This window comes from Pinus tabuliformis, chromosome 2_2, assembly GCF_031772625.1.
Source record: "Pinus tabuliformis cultivar Carrire ecotype Pingquan chromosome 2_2, CPIR1, whole genome shotgun sequence".
Taxonomy (NCBI): domain Eukaryota; kingdom Viridiplantae; phylum Streptophyta; class Pinopsida; order Pinales; family Pinaceae; genus Pinus; species Pinus tabuliformis.
Window position 1 is genome coordinate 853012267 of NC_142300.1, and position 18040 is coordinate 853030306.

Below are 18040 nucleotides of genomic sequence, written 5' to 3' on the forward strand. Positions count from 1 at the left end.
GCTAGGATCAAGGGTTTATAAAATTCCTTGTTCTTGCGGTAAATCTTACATTGGTCAAATAGGTCGTCCTTTCAAGGCCCGCCTCAAGGAACACATAATTGACACCAACCATAACCGTCTTTCAAAGTCAGCCATTACAGAACACTCATACAAGTCCAATCACTTAATTTGGTTCAATAAATCCAAAATAATAGCTTCTGCACCTTTCTACAACTCTCGTAATATTCAAGAAGCCCTCAAAATTGAGAAGAACCCTAATAACTTTAATAGGGAGGATGGTTACACGCTCAACCAATCTTAGAAACTTGTCATCCCCCATCTCACCCATTGACTCTTGAACCGTCCATGATCTCTGTTACCCCCCCTGCCCCGAATCCCCCTTTCGGGTTCCCCTTTTCGAGCACCTCTTAACCCTTTCCCCCCTTTTTTTGACCCCATCCTTTCTTTTATCTAATTTTGGTCATCCTAAAGAAGTTTCATTCCTTAACTTTATTTAACTAATAAATATAATTATTCTTTATCATCAAAGAATTATTTAAATTCTTTACTCAGTCTAATCCTCTAACACAAAAATTCATTACTTATTAATAATTTTCACTTCATTTCCCTTCATTTATTAAAGGTTGGATCAAATTTATCTAATTAGTTAATAACAAATATATATAAATATAATTGTTATTATTTTATCTATATTTGTTCTTAATAAGTTAAAATAAGGTTAAATTTCAAGTACATTCAAATTCTGTAATCAATGTTTAAATATTTATTAATTATTAATAAATTTTCAGCGAATTCTTAATTTCTTCACTAATTAAAATACAATTTCCTTTTTTTACGAATTCTCGTTTAATCTGATTAATAATAAAATTTTTGTGAATTTACCAATCCCCTTCATCTTATTAATCCCTAATTCTGGGATCTAATTCATTTAATTTTGTCATATTTAATTTCATAATACAAATATAAATATAGATGAATATATTTACTATTCATTTTTTTTCTTTCAAATTCTCTAATTAATGTTTGAATATTTAATCTCCAAATTTCAACTAATTCTTAAATTTTCAACTAATTCAGGTTTCATATATATAACCAACATGAAAGACTCCACATCACACTTCTGCCAAAATAAACAACCCGAAAGAGTGACCGCTCAGAATTGCTATCCCTTACGAATACGATGTTTGTTGTATATTCTATGCATGTATCCTTCAAAGGAACGTGCACATCTATATTTCATGTGTAACCAGCCCATTGAAGCTCGGAAAGCTTCTGGAACGAACCCTGAGTTTTCAAAGGAGTTCTTTAACCACTCTCGTAAATAGTGAGCTGGGTTACCTCAGCCCAGTTCTTCGCATATCCTCTGTATCTGCTCTTGTTTAAGTAGCGGACTCTGGTTATATCCTCACTGAAGCAATTTTTGCAGGTGAGTTCCGTCAATGTCCGTGTAGTTTCAGATTTCCAATGTGATAAATTTAATTTTATAATTGATGTATATATTTCTAAAGTATTGATTCAGGTTATGAATAGGTTTCAGAGTAAAAAAATGGAGTATAGAAGCCCGAGTTTCGTCCCTCCTTCAGGAGGGTATTACTGTAGAAGAAGCCGTAGCCCTAATCCGAGGGGTCGATATGGTCGTCGGTCGAGGGACGGTCCTACAAGTCTGTTTGTTCGTAATATACGTCGGGATTGCAGGTGTTTTTTTTCTTGACAATTCCACTTGTTTAAAGATTGCAAAATTTGAAAGAGGTTTTAAGGTAAAACCGGCCAATAGGCTGTGAAATTTAACCAGTTTTAAAGGTAATATATGCCAATTTGTTCTTAACAGAGTATAATGGTTGGCTTTTGAACCTTCTTGAAAAATATTCCATGTTGAATATATTTACCAAAATAACCTAACCCCTTCTTTGCAAGATTTACATAGAAATATGCATAACCAGTTTTAAAGGTAATATATGCCAATTTCTTCTTAACATACAGTGCTTTTGAACCTTCTTTGTGAAGATCGACTCTAATTTTCGCAGGATTTAAGTGCCTATGAAAAAATTACCCCTTTTATTTTTTCTCCTTTCTGTCAGAGATATACAAACTTCAGAAATTTAGAAAGGTCCTGTACTTTTTAATGGGACGAGTTAAAAATATTTTATTTTATTTTTGTCCTTCAAATTGTTGTAGTTTGGTTTAAGTGGAAACATTGATAAGCCGTTCTACTTCCTTGAAGTTTAAAATTCATTTTTTTTTTAATTGCTTGCTTCAATCTTTTGCTTATAAAGTTTGTCAAAATTCTGAATATTCAAGTCATATATTGTTTTCCTTCAATATTTTTGTTGATAATGCTTCAAATAAACTAAAATTATGGGCCAGCCATATTCCCTAAGTTATTAAGAAGGAAACTACATTAAAAAACTTAAATCCTCTTCTTATAAACTACTCTTGGAAATTCATATCCACTGTATCTTTACACCATAAATCTTGAGAACCCAATCAAGTCTCCAAATCCTTCCAGACGTGCATAGATGAGTGTAAGTCTACCATAAATCCTGAGAACCCAATCAAGTCTCCAAATCCTTTCAAACATGCATAGAGAATGGACGAGACAAGAAAAGATGAGTGTAAGTCTCCTCATTTGCTTTACACAATGAACACCTTCCAAGGCCAATCTTGTTCCTCCATTGAAGTATTTCCCAAATCAATACTCTCTTATTGAGGATCAACCACATGAACAATGTACTCTTAGGTGGAGCCTTAGCCTTCCACAATATGAACAATGTACTCTTAGGTGGAGCCTTAGCCTTCCACAATTTTGACTGCCACCATCTGATCTTAGTAGGGCTGAGGGGTTGTAGAAATAGATAGTCGAACTTTGTAGTGTAATCACCCTCGATCTTATTCATTGCCCATACTAAATTGTTGGTATCCCCACTCAACCTTATATGGCCTCTTCTCATTTCAGTTAGAAAGGATTTCCATCCTAACTCATCTCATCATTTAACCTTATTTCCTGTGCCGACAACCAACCTTGGGATTGTGGGGTAGTTTCAATTGGTTTGCCAACCATACCTAGTGTGCACCTCCCTAACTCCTACAAGGGTAAGATCAAATTTAAGTAAGAAAGACCCCTTAAGCCAGATTCCATGATTGCATCAATTCCTATATGCATTTGTGTTGATGTTTGTAGCTCTCAGGCAGGTACTTTTGCATAGGTCTTGTTTTTAGGCATGCAGAAGTTGCCCACAATCTCGTTAGTCACCTGCTCTAGTGTGAGCAAGATTGCTAATGTAACTTAGCCTAAGTCTAACTTAGAAAAAAACACATATTATTATGTTGACTTATTGAGCTAAAAGAAACTTAGGAAAAGTAAATAAATTACTTTAGTGAATAAGTTTTAATCTTAACCATTGATCTTAAGTGAGGCGAGATCTAATCTCGACAATTAATCACTTTGGAGATTAGGGTTAGGGTTAGGGATTTAGGTCAATATAAAGTTATAAAAGCAAGGCTAAGGAGAGGAGAAAGACACACTACAACAATAAAAGATTGAGAGAGGCATCTAAAGAGTAATGTGTTGGGTCCGAGGGAGTTCAAAGAGGCTAGAGATCGAAATATGCAGAGAAGTTCGAGCATTGATCTAGGGAAAATCTCCTGGATTAGATTTAGGTTTATTTGTGTTATGCATTTTCTCAGTTGAGCCTGTTGCCTCAAAATCTAGCAGGTCTTGTGAGGGGAGCTCACAAGGCAAGAGCTAGACTAAGTGACAACGCTATGAGGTGTGGTCGACTATCACCACAACCATTACCTCCTACTCTTTAGTGGACTTTCACCACAAGGGAGGCTTCTTTATTTTAGGTCATCTAAAGGGTATATCAAGTCTAAGGGTTAAAGTTGACAAGGATAGGCTTAGGACTCAGGAGAGATACCCTACTTAAGAACAAGGCTCAACTAGCTCAAATAAAGCAATGCGTACCCTCCCAAAGACTTATCTAGGGCACAAAGTGAACTAGGGTTAGTGTATAGGCAAGGTCAGTAGGCTTACCTAGGTGCACAAAGTCCAAGAAAAGGCATGAATGAATAGATACGATCACCTTTTGGAACTACAAGCCTTTTATAAGCCCCAAGTTGAAGCCTAAGTTAAGACTAGGGCTTTAGCTAGGGCAAAAATTACCTAGGGCATAAGACGTTAGCCCTAAAATAGAAGAATTAGCCACGTGAAGAGGTTGATTCTAAGGAAATGACCTCACAACCAAGTGTTGAATCCCTCCACAAGGCAACACATTAACGCTAGTTGAATTCTAATTCTAACCCTTGTAATGTCTCAAGGGTATTTTTGCCCTTAGGGTTCTATTTTGACTAGGGTTTCCAATAAATCAAAAACGGATTGTACAATGTAATGTCCCCAAATTTTGGATTACCTTGTGATGTGGTTAGGAGGGATTTCAAGAGTTTGTGTTAGCCTAGTCATAGGAGCGGGATTACTAATTTACTCCATTGGCAGGCCAGAGGGTTTTAGAGGAGTTTTATGGGTCCGATTGGGATTGCTTAACATATTTCATCATTAGGATCAGTTCCACACGACTCGCTTGTGGTTCCAATGCATTCCGACAATTTTCATAAGATAGAGTTATTAACGGGCATATTTTAATTAATAATGCTTAAAGTGTTGTTTCAGGTTGATTGAGCGGAGAAACATCTTAGTGTAATAGCTCGTTGAAATTGGGGCGAAAATATCTATAGGGCAAAATGATAAAATGAGGCTTTGGGTGGTCGGTGTGTCCATGGAAGTGAATTAAGCATTTTCCGGGGTTAAAAGTGGTTTTAATTAGTTAATAAAAATCACTTTATTAAATAAAGAAAAGAAAAGTGCTTTTAATATTTTAATTGGAGGGAAAAGGTAAGTGAGTTATAAAAAGGGAAATGAGAGGGTCTCTCCTCATTCTTACACTAAAAGTTTTCAGGAAAGGAGCTCTTGGAGAGTTTTGGAGAAGAAACTTAGGGTTTGAGAAACCCTGTCCGCCATAGCTAGCTTTGGTGTTGAAACTTGACACCTTAGTTGGTTTGAAAGAGTGGAATCACACAGATTTCATCATTGCGCTTCAATGGAGAACAAAAAACCTTAGTGTAATAGCTCGTTGAAATCACGGTGAAAATATTTATAGGGTAGAATGATACAAAAAGGCTTTGGGTGGTTGGTGTGGCCATGGAGGCTAATTAAGCATTTTTCGAGGTTAAAAGTGGCTTTAATTAGTTAATAAAAATCAATTTATTAAATAAAGATAGAAAATGTGCTAATATTTTAATTGGAGGGAAAAGATAAGTGAGTTATAAAAAAGGAAATGAGGGAGTCTCTCATCATTCTTACACTTGCATTTTGAGGAAAGAAGCTCTTGGAAAGTTTTGGAGAAGAAGTTTAGGGTTTGAGAAACCCTAGCGGCCATAGCTAGCTTCGATGTTGAAACTAGACACCCTAGTTGGTTTGAGAGAGTAGAAACACTCAGATTTCACTGTTGGGTTTCAAAGGAAAATAAGATCTAGATAATATATTGAAGTAAAGGTGCCATCAATCCATTCTATTTTTTAATATTGTGTTTTCCATCCTCTTTACAGGCTGAGAATGCATTATGGAAAGAGCCAAAGTCTGCCATAAAGTGGGGTCGATTTCCAGTGGTAGAGAGGCTAAATTTTGAGATTTACCTTGCTAGACAAGTTTCCCATCTAGAAGGTTGAGTCACCTAGCTTATTTGCTGGTTCGTTTGAGTGGCTAAATTTTGAGATTTACCTTGCTAGACAAGTTTCCCATCTAGAAGGTTGAGTCACCTAGCTTATTTGCTGGTTGGTCTGAGTGGCAACTGGGTCAAGCTCCTCAACCTTGAGGCAGGCTGAGTTCACTGTTTATTTGGGTTGAGTCTCTCTTATTTGTTCGCTGAGAGAGGCTTCCAATGTTGGTTGTGGGTTTCCTTCCCAAGTTGGACGAGTTCTACATAAAGGGACAGCGTATTTACTTGCAGAGATGGAGTCCCTGAAGTATATGCATAGGGGATATTATTTATCAGATCAAAGACTGCGTTTTCTGTGAGCCATATCAGACCTAAGAAGGGACCAAATCATCAATCTTTGGGGGGTTATTTAGCTGTTGTTGATTAAGGGACAATCTCACTCTTATTTGCTGTGCGTGCCTTCATATTCCATAGTCATTCCAGGTCGAATCTCTTGCTGGAATATCGCTGTTGTATACTGATTTTTAAGCTGAAGATTGATGGGGCGGCCATCCATATTTTATATAATATACCAGAGGACAAACTACTATATAATTTCAGAGATTGGCCACTCCTTGCTGGACAGCGTATGGTCTTTTGTCATTATTCAATGAGGACAAGTCCCTGTTGTGGAGCTGTTCATTGACAGTGTTTCTGGGCTGAACGTTAAAGGGTATAACTTTCATCTTGGGATATGTCCTGTGGTATCAAAGTGCTGAAGCAAACACCAGATTCCCATCTATTCATGCATTGTACATTTATATTTATCAGTTCAGAAATTTAAAGTGCATATTGCTAGTATTTCTGGGTTATTTCCAGCGATAAAAAATATTGTTATTGGCTGTTATAATGTGCACAAGGGTGGTGTGATTGGTTCTGAGATTGAAGAACATAATATATTTCTGATTAAGAAGTAATTGAATGCATTTTCTTATCACTGTGTATCATTAATTCTCTGAAAACTATTGAAAGTGCACTTACAACAACTTGCCATCAAACTGTTTGACAAAAGTCCTCACTGGAAAAGTCCCTATTAAGTCAGACAACTCAGTGGTCTTTTTGGTCAATTCTAAGTGGGAATCTTACATACAACAACAATGCACATTCATATGACAACAGGTATTCTTCTATGTAATGCACAAATATAAAGACTTTCAACAGCGATATAATTCTTCAACAAACCACACTAAATTAGGGTTGATTGCCCAATGAACGTTAAACTTATTCTACCAATGGTTCACTAGTATAATTATGATTGTATTGTTAATAATAGATCAACATTCTAACTATAACTAACACTGTTCAAGTCTATGGTTACTAAACTAATTAATTGCTCTCTGTCTAACTCCTGCTACGAACTTGCTCCGAGTTTTCATCTGCTACTCTTGCTTTGGTTCTATTATTTGCTGTTCAGACCAGACTGCCTCACTATTTCAAGTTAGTGCCAGTATCAATCTGCCTCCCAAGCCCTGTGGTCTTGCAGCTGTGGCCCTATTCTGTCACAGGCGGGTGCCAAAAAAAGGCCGTTACTTCACTCTGCTGCTCCTACAATACTCCAAGCTGCTCGCTGTCTTAGACAATAGCCATAAACAGAAAATACCATCAGCCAACAACCCACGAAATCACTTTCTTGAATGTCAAACCAGATGACAATTCCTTAAAGTAATGTACGAGAAGAATGATGAGAAAAGATGGTTGACTAGGGTGGAATCTTTCACCAAGTAGAGACTAGCTAGGGTGGAATCACTTCCACTGAAACTAGAGAAAGGAAAAGGGGTCTTAATACCCTAAGAGCCTTAACTCAAAGAAACAAAGATATTCAATCTAAATTGATGATGATAAATGATTTCATCTCTCCTTTATTTATTGATTTCTCATGGGGTTTTTCTTCCCTAATCAAATGTGAGGGGTTGCAAGTATAGCCCCTAATTTGGGCTTTTTGCCCCAACTACCCCAAATTTACCCATTGTTGCCTCAAAACATTGAAAAATGGGTCCCCCCCTTTATCAAAGACTATAGCCTACGGGGTTGGATATGCTATTTTTCCCTCCCTTGGGCAACTAGTCCATAGGGGACATTACAATCCTCTGTTGATTTTGGGTAGCATCGGATGTGATCTAGTTCCGAAATTTTGTGGAGGGGCTAATATCCACGAGATCTCCAAAACCCATAAATCATTTAGAGAAATTCCACCCGGATGATGAGTTATTAAAATAATTAATATTTTTAATGGGGTCCTAAGTCTAAAGTTAGGAAAATAAAAATATTAATGGGTATTAATAAATATATGGGTGAGAAACTTCTAAGAGACGAGGATCAAGTCTGTTTTAATCTTAGCCATTGATTAAGGACTTAATCTCGGCCATTGATTCATCAACAAGAAAAGTATAAGAGAAGACTTGAGAGTCATTTGGAGACACACTGGGCAAATACTCAGTAACTTGAGGGAAATCGATTCTCAAGGAGAAGAAGTTCGATTTCAGAGGGAGAGTAGCAGGGTGAAGGAAGAGGAGGGTATCAACATCAGTCAGAGGCCGAGGAAGAGGTGGTGCAGAGCATCTGAGAGACAATGCAGAGGGAAGAGCAATGAGACAACGCAGCTGGAGACGCAGAGGAGTATAGAGGGTCTCTAGGGTGTCAGAACTTCTCCAGGAGGAGGAGAAAAATTGTCTTAGTTGTTTTCTCTCAGAAGTGTCTAAGTATTCTATAGAATCTTCCTTTGTAAAGAGATTGTTGTTGAAGATTAATAAATAAACCCTCATCTGCTGCACCGGTTTTCTTGCATTGGGTTTTTCTGGGGACAGTTGTCCAAAAATCACTATGTTGATGTGATTGATTCTTGTGCTTGTATATCACTGTTATTTTCTCTATGCTATTATGTGATAATTGCAGTAGAATCTATTTTAATGTTTACTGAAGGGTTTTGTAAATAACTTATTGTGGAAAATAAGTAGGAGAAATAAATCAGTTACTGCAGTAGAATTTCAGGTTAGAAATTTTCACATCCTCCCTTCCTAACATTGCTTGTCTCTAAGCAATGCTAAACATAGATGTTGCAAAATTTGCCCTTCAATCTCCAAGAATGAAAACTCCTCTTCAATCTTTACAACATCCTTCTTTAGTTCTTGCAGTCCACTAACTAAAATGCTGGTGAGGGATGTCGCCCTGCAATAGTCATTGCCTTCATTTATTGATTCATAGATCAACCCTAGGTTAAGAGTACAAATATATGCTATTGCTGAGGCAAATTCTGTTCTCGACCCTGCATCTTCCATCACTATTTTTCTTGTTCCAACAGTTTCTTCATTTGCACACCCTTCACCAATAAATTGGGGTTCATATTCCTCTTCTTTAGGTACTGAGTGATAGTTGATGTTAGCAGTGTTGATAATATCGACGATATTTCACAAAATATCTTGAATATAGTGACTTTTTTTTGGGGAAACAAAATATTGGCTGGAAAATATCGTGATATTTTCAAAATATCGCAATATTTTCAAAATATCTTATTGTGGAAAATAAGTAGGAGAAATAAATCAGTTACTGCAGTAGAATTTCAGGTTAGAAATTTTCACATCCTCCCTTCCCAACATTGCTTGTCTCTAAGCAATGCTAAACTTAGATGTTGCAAAATTTGCCCTTCAATCTCCAAGAATGAAAACTCCTCTTCAATCTTTACAACATCCTTCTTTAGTTCTTGCAGTCTACTAACTAAAATGCTGGTGAGGGTTGTCGCCCTGCAATAGCCACTGCCTTCATTTATTGATTCATAGATCAACCCTAGGTTAAGAGTACAAATATATGCTATTGCTGAGGCAAATTCTGTTCTCGACCCTGCATCTTCTATCACTATTTTTCTTGTTCCAACAGTTTCTTCATTCGCACACCCTTCACCAATAAATTGGGGTTCATATTCCTCTTCTTTAGGTACTGAGTGATAGTTGATGTTAGCAGTGTTGATAATATCGACGATATTTCGCGAAATATCTTGAATATAGTGCCTTTTTTTTGGGGAAACAAAATATTGGCTGGAAAATATCGCGATATTTTCAAAATATCGCAATATTTTCAAAATATCATCGAAATATTGCGCAACGACCTAATGTATCGCCAGGTGAGCACCCTCTTGCCTATATTTTTAATTTGAAAAAAAAATCTGAAAAAATGAATATATTATGCATTTTTTAATGTTTGTTGATATTTTCCGATATTTTGCAAATATTTTTGCCAATATTGCCGAGAAGATGTTTTTAGGACCCTCGCCGATATTTTGCCAATGTCAATATTATCAACACTGGTTGTTAGGGCAAATTGCGCTTATTACCTGTTGATTATAATCATCCTTAGGCTGTATTTGTTGCACTGACTCCTCTTTCCTTCCATCTTCTTGAAACCTTTGTGCATTTTGCTTATATTGTAAAGGATTCCTAGATACCAATACTGGTTGTTTTCCCTTGTAGGAGTAGAAGAAACATTTGCTGTATCAAATTGCATTTCAGTTGATTTCATTACTTGAGTAGAAGGAAGGAAGGTATCGTTCAAGATCTTTGAATGGCTTAAGGGTAAAGACATTTTACTATTATTTTCCACATTAGTTGCAATAGCATCCAATCATTTCCATTTCATTGTCCTCTGCCTTTTTTCTAGCTTGCCACTTCTTGCAATAGTCTGGACGTTCTGTTCTTTCTCAGCTAAACTGCATGCAGCAGCACTAGATAGTCTCTTTAATCTGAGTGAACTCCTATCCTTGGATGCATCATTCACATCGCTTGTTGATGGATATGGTAATGTGGGAGATGGATCCAACGATCTGTAGGCTTTTATCCCTATTATTAGATGCAAGCTTTTTTCTTGTCCACACACCAATATCTATTGCATCAGAAGAACAACACTTACCTATGCCTGATCCTTTATCAACAATATTTGTACGCATCAGTTTCTTGCCTCCAGAATCTACATTACAGATCTCATCATTGATCATAGGACCAGCATCTGAGAATTCACTGAAAACACTCTCAGAACCTTTTGAACAAACATTAGAGAGATGCTGTTTCTTCTTAGAAGATCCAATCGAAATAACACTTCTTATAGAACCTTTTGCAGCTGCATCTGCAAGATGATCTTCAACTATTTCCTTGCTACCCATGTTATTTAAAGGAATTTCATCATGCATAACACCAACTTCTACTACAACATTGCCATTGCCTTTTTTCCACTAAAACGATGGCAAACAGTATTCATAATATCATGTCTCTCAACATTTTGATCTTGTTGAGTAACTCTTGTTTCTGTCCCACTGTCATTTTCTCCAATAGATACAACCAGGGCATAGTCAGTCCCTAATGTAGTACTTGTGGCAATTTCCTTTAACTTAGCAATAAGAGTATCAACTCTGGAAGCCTTCTTAGATTCAAACTCCTCTACAAGACTATTTTCGTTGGACTAGAAAAAGAGCACTTCTTGCCTTCGACTTTCATTGATTTGGACTGACGTATTTTGAAAGCAGTTAGCATTGATTCCAACTGGCATTTCACCTAGCTCCAAATCCACGGTTAATGCATGAGAATAGGGAGTGGCACTTGCTATCACAATAGGACTGAGAAAGCTTCTCTGCCCATCCATCTTCTTTCCTGTATGAGAAATATGTTCATCATCTTATTCATCACAATCATCATTGGCAACTTTCGAGACTGTCCCTATAGAACATTCCTCCAATGCATCCTCCTGACCTTTAGACTTTCCGATGTTGGTGCATGCATCAACAACTGCAATAGCGTCCAACTTGCGGACACTTTGATCAACAACCACATGACAATCAACCATACTTTGACTAATTGCTACAGTGTTTTTCACATTGCAAGCGCTCTCAACAACTACTACAAGAAACTCAACATGGACCTCCCTTACAAACTTTGCAAGCATCGCTTTGAAAGTCCTCATCATTTTGATTTCTTTATTGTGTAAATTTGGATGCTCAAAATTCTACTGCAACCACTGATTAAGTTTCTCCTACTTGTTAATTTCTGAATCAAGTTACTTACTGTTTCCTACAGTAAATATCTAAACTAATACACTGCAGTCTACACCGTTTAAATTATAATCGGAAACAAGAAACTGAACAGGAAAAATCCAATGTGGGAGAACTGGTGCAACAACTGAGGGTTTATTATTAAGTAATAGTAATTTCTAAACACAATCTCTGGATGCCTTCTCGGCAATCCAGTTACAGAGAATATCACTGACAGAAAGATAAGTGAGGTTACCTCACACTGTCACTGGAAATCTTGGCTGATCTAGCCACTAGATGAGCTTCCCCTGGTTGCCTCTGCATAGTCATTGTGTCATCCCAACGTCACACCCTTTGGGGACAGTGTCACCCCTTTAGCTGATCAATCTGATGCTCAAGAAATTCGATTTTCACCTTCCGAACTCACACATCGGCTTCTGGTTTCTGTAATCGATTCCTTCAGCTGATTTTCGGATTCCCACTTGGCTTCTGCGCTGCCTCTGTGTGGCCTTGTGTCAGCCTTTCTAGCTCTGCGCTGCCACTGCTGGATCTCTCTATACCTTATCTATTGAGCATTCTTCGACCAGGAAAGATCTCCCTTCAGATACTATCCCTGCCCCTCTTTGCAAAAGATCACTATCGAAAATCTCTTTGACAGCTGCTCTGCTTCAGAAAATTGAACTTCTGATCTTCTCTGTGTGTGTTCTCCAAGTGCCCCTCAAGCCTCTTCTTATATCTTTCTGTTGGACGACCAACAACTCATATTATCTTCTAATCAATGGCTTAGATCATTTTGGCTTGATCCTCATCTTCTTCTAGAAGTTACCCCCACAATTTAGATTAATACTCATTAATTATTTTAATTTCCTAAGTTTAGACTTGGGGTCCCATTAAAAATAATTAATTTAAATAAAACTGTCTTCGGGTGGAATTTCCCAAAACGATTTTTGGGTATTGGAGAATACATGTGCCTAAGCCTCCCTGCAAATTTTGAGACTTGGAGCATGTTTGATGCTACCAGAAATCAACACTCCCTCTTAGCGAGGAATGTGCTCTAGCAATGCAACCTGCTGAAGCATCACTCTGTTCTGTAACATCTCCTTCTGCGCTGCTGATGTCTGACATCCTGTCCACCAACTACTGCGCAAATGCTGCATTTGTACTGCTGTTGACCTTGCCATTGTCAACACTGCATCCGTACTGCAACTCCCTCTCAATTCTGCATCCGTGCTACTGCTGGCACTGCCACTGCCAATACTACATCTACACTGCAACCTTCTCCAACTGCTACTGCTACTGCATCAGCAATGGAAAAGCATCCTAAATTACTGAATTGGGTTTCAGTGTGATGCATCTCGTGTTGGAGTTTGATTGTTGCTAGTCTCTACGCTGACCCTTTGAAGCTTCTGCGCTGCTGCTAACCTCTGCTCTGTGCCAATTGCACTGTTGCCAACTTTGCTCTGCGCTGCTCCTAGCCACTGCAACTATCACTCCGACACTCCTATGCACCAACTGATACCGGTCCATCCTGCTACTACTGATTTGGGCTCCCGTAGCAAGGAATTGATCCAAGAGGTGGGCTCCTCAAGGATCCTGCCCATCTGCAGTCCTTTCGAACTACAACTCTAAATCACCCCACCTCCCTCTTGGAGATGCTTGGGCTGTCATGGCGAACTCCTCCTCCTTGATCTTCGTGGCTGCAACCTTCGGATCATGCTTCTCATCTTTGTCCTTCTTCCTGAGAGGACACTGTGTTGCGTAGTGACCGAATTCACCACACCTGAAGCATTTGATCTTCAAAACATCTTTCTTCTTCTTCTGTTGCTCTTGTTGTCCCTTGGATACGAGGGCTACATTCTCTTCCTCCTCCTTGGGCTTTGACCCACTGCTGCTGCTTCCGTCAAGTTTACACTTGACCAAGTCTCTCCTCAGCTCCTCTTGCTTAAGAGTTGCCCACATGTCATTTCAGTGTGGCAAAGTCGCCCTGCCCAGGATACTCTAGACAAAAACTTGCCACTCCTCAGATATTGAATTTAGGACCAATCTTACCATCTCGGAACCTTGAGGTGTTGACCCCACAACAGCTAGCTCATCTCGGGTCTCCTGAAGCTTAGTGAGGAACTGATCAATGCACTCCCCCTTCTGCATCTGCAGAGATCTCATCTTCTACTCTAAATACATCTTTCGTTGCTTGGAAGATCCTTGATACAACATTGACAATGCATCCCACATCTCCTTGGCAGTCCCTCTGCCAGCGATGTGACAGACCACATGATCCTTCACTCCGTCGAGGATCATTCTCTTTGTCTTTGCCATCTCTCCCTTGTATTTCTTGAGCGGATCTGGATCCTTGCCTTCTAGATCACATAGTTGGATGCACCATCCAACTGATCCTGTTCTCTCAACCCACTGGCTGCCATCCCTGCCAAACAAAAAAGTCGAATAACCTCCTCTCTCCCCTACGTAGCACTAGACTGGCCTACACACTCCCTGCTGGAACTTGTAGAACCGCCTCTCTTCACTGCTGTTCAGCAAGTGAGAATTCAGACTCCTTGGCTGGAAGTCCTCTGAGGAAGAATTCCCCCAACCGTGTCTCTCTCTTCCCTTTGATGTCTTTCTGTCCATCAACTGCTTGCAGAAAACTATGTCCCACTAGATCTCTTTGCTGAAGCTTCTGCGCTGCTCCCTCTAACACTGGCAAACTTCGATCTGGAAGTCTTACCTCTATGTTGACTCACTCAGAGAGAGCCCTTCCTCGAAAATTTTGCCCTCTTGGCCTGGGCTGCGCAATCCCTTTGGGGATTCGATTTACTGCCTACGCAACGCTTCAACCCTCCTCCTTTTTAGCGCTAGGTTCTTCTGGCTCTGCTCTCTTACTTCACCTGCACCTCTGATACCATGTGAAAATTTGGATGCCCAAATTTCTATTGCAACAACTGATTAAGTTTCTCCTACTTGTTAATTTCTGAATCAAGTTACTTATTGTTTCCTACAGTAAATATCGAAACTAATACATTGCAGTCTACACCATTTAAATTATAAGCGGAAACAAGAAACTGAACAAGAAAGAGATACAACACATCTACACAGTTATTTTTGGACAAATGTCCCTGGAAAAACCCAATGTGGGAAAACTAGTGCAACAGCTGAGGGTTTATTATTAAGCAGTAGTAATTTCTGAATACAATCTCTGGATGCCTTCCCGACAATCCAGTTACAGAGAATATCACTGACAGAAAGATAAGTGAGGTTACCTCACACTATCATTGGAAATCCTGGCTGATCCAGCCACTAAATGAGCTTCCCCTGGCTGCCTCTGTGCAGTCACTGCATCATCCCAGCGTCACACCCTTTGGGGACAACTTCACCCCTTCAGCTGATCAATTTGCTGCTCAGGAAATTCGATTTTCACCTCTCGAACTCACACCCCAGCTTCCGGCGTCTGCAATCGGTTCCTTCAGCTGATTGTCAGATTTCCACTTGGCTTCTGCGCTGCCTCTGCGCCAGCTTCTCTAGCTCTGCGCTGCCACTGTTGGATCTCTCTTTACCTTCTCTACTGAGTATTCTCCGACCGGGAAAGATCTCGCTTCAGATACTATCCCTGCCCCTCTTTGCAAAAGATTACTATCGAAAATCTCTCCCGCAGCTGCTTTGTTTCAGAAAATCGAACTTCTGATCTTCTCTCTGTGTGTTTTCCAAGCACCCCTCAAACCTCTTCCTATATCTTTTTTTTGGACAACCAACAACCCAGATTAACTTCTAATCAATGGCTTAGATCATTTTGGCTTGATCCTCGTCTTCTTCTAGAAGTTACACTCATAGTTTAGATTAATACTCATTAATTATTTTAATTTCCTAAGTTTAGACTTAGGGTCTCATTAAAAATAATTAATTATGTTAATAAAACTGTCTCCAGGTGGAATTTCCCAAAACGATTTTTGGGTATTGGAGAATGCACAATGCACGTGTCTAAGCCTCCCTGCAAATGTTGAGACTTAGAGCACATTTGATGCTACCATAAATCAACATTCACTCTTAGCGAGGAATGTGCTCTAGCAATGCACCCTGCTGAAGCATCACTCTGTTTTGTAACATCTCTTTCTGCATTGCTGATGTCTGACACCCTGTCCACCAACTACTGCAGTATTTCTTGAGCGGATCTGGATCCGTGGGCACAACTACACTGCAGTCAAAGCTAAGAAGATCATCAGGGATTCTATTAACAAGCATTTGGTTGCATACATCTCCGATTCAAACACATCTAAGGAGATGTATGATAGGTTGGTTGGCATGTTCAAAGTTAGCAATGCAAACCAAGTGCTCTTTCTCAAAAACAATTTGAAGGACATAAAGAAGGGAAGAGGTGAAGATATCCAATCCTACTTCATGAGGATTACCGAGATAAAAAATGATCTTCTTTCAATTGGAGAAGTTATTGTTGATAGGGAGCTCACTCTCATTGCCCTTGGAGGTCTCCCTCATGAATGGCATGTGTTCAACACTACTATCCTCAACAATGACAGGATTCCATGTTTTGATGAATTATTGACTAGATGTATTCAAGATGAGACAAGGATGATGGAGAGAGATATGCCTTCAAATAGGAATGATCCTACTGCTTTTTCCGCTCATGCTAAAAGAAGAACAATGCAGGTTCAAAGAAATAATGTAAAGGAAGACCGAGATTCAAAGATGGAAGGAAGGGAAGATGCTTCATTTGTAACAGGTTTGGCCATTATGTTAGGGAGTATCCTAATAGAAGGGATACACCGCGGGATGATGACAACAACAACCACAACAATTTCAGGGGCAACAACAATCAAAGGAATGGCAGATTCAACAACAAAGGAAAAAGGAATGCTCCTGCTACTCAAATGGTCGACCTCCCAAAAGATCGAGAAACTCTAGGTATGATGAATCTAATGTTGTAGATAACAAGCAAAAATAATTTTATCTTATATTTGCCCTCTCTACTGCCTCTCCTCCGGATACCTTGGGAAATTGGTTGATTGATAGTGGTGCCTCAAGGCACTTCACTGGGTATAAGGAAGCTCTTTCAAATCTGATAGAAAATGATACAAATTTGGAAATCATTCTTGGGGACAATGCCACCTATCTTGTGAAGGGAGTTGGGAATGTTACTCTTCAATTGAATCAAGGTAACACCATTCATCTACAAGAAGTACTATATGTACTTGATCTAAAGAAGAACCTGGTATCTATCTCGGCAATGGAAGACAAAGGATTCAAGGTGGCATTCATTGATGGAAAGGTACGTGTTTGGAAAAGAAATTTCAAAGAAGCATTTACTCTTGGATTCGTGGTTGATAACTTATATCAAGTTGGAGGAAGTCCACTAGGAGCTATGTCTTGCGACACTTCTCTTCAATCTGAATTATGGCACCAAAGGTTTGCTCATCTTCATTATAAGGCTCTACCCGATGTAAGGAAGATGGTGAAAGGTAGGCTCAAATTTAAAGTAGAACATGAAGGTGTTTGTCAAGGATGTGCTTAAGGAAAACATACAAGGGGACCATTCCCCTCAAGTGATAGCAAGGCTACTGACATTTTGCAATTGGTTCATTCTGATCTATCTGGTATGTTGCTCGTGACATCTTTGGGAGGATATCTATATTATGCTATCTTTTTGGATGACTTCTTTGCCAAAACTTGCATTTATTTCTTGAAGAAGAAGGATGAAGTGTTCACATGGTTCCGTTCTTTCAAAGCCTTGGTCGAAAATCAAACAGGGAAGAAGAGCAAAATATTGAGGACCGATAATGGGACCGAGTATGAATCAAATGAATTCAATGACTATTGTAGAGAAGTTGGCATTAAGAGGGAGACTACTACCGTATACACCCCCAAGCAAAATAGAGTTGCTGAAATAAAGAATCGTTCCATTATAGAAGCCACTCATGCCATGCTTCGTGATCAAAGCCTTTTGAAGTTCCTATGGGCAAAAGCCGCCAACACTGCTGTGTATGTACAAAATCGATGACCTCATCAAGCACTTGACTCCAAAGCTCTCGAAGAAGTTTTCACTGGTAAGAAACTTAATGTTTCTCACTTTAGAATTTTTGGTAGCCCTGTGTATTTTTATTTGCCGAAAGAAAAGAGAAGCAAATTGGATGCATCTTGGAAGAAATGAACATTTGTGGGCTATAGTGAAACTTCAAAGGCATATAGAATCTATGTGCCTGGTCAAAGAGAAGTGGAGATAAGTCATGATGTCACCTTTGATGAAGATGCTGCCCTTGGGAAGATTAGTAACCTTCCTATT

The 18040-nt window shown here is 39.0% G+C and overlaps 1 protein-coding gene across 6 annotated transcripts in view; it reads left to right on the forward strand.

The window, feature by feature from the left end:
- Positions 1-1111: 1111 nt before the first annotated feature.
- LOC149195650 (serine/arginine-rich SC35-like splicing factor SCL33) overlaps positions 1112-18040 on the forward strand; it is a 109726-nt gene continuing 92797 nt past the window's right edge. For 4 of the 6 annotated variants that reach the window (XM_089405382.1, XM_089405379.1, XM_089405383.1 and 1 more), the window contains exons 1-2: positions 1112-1426; positions 1520-1695. Coding sequence is in view for 5 of the 6 variants with exons in the window: in XM_089405379.1 (XP_089261505.1) it covers positions 1523-1695 (173 nt within the window). In the remaining variant the exon portion in view is untranslated. The remainder of the gene's footprint in view (positions 1427-1519; positions 1696-18040) is intronic. The other 2 variants (XM_089405380.1, XM_089405381.1) reach the window with 2 other exon arrangements.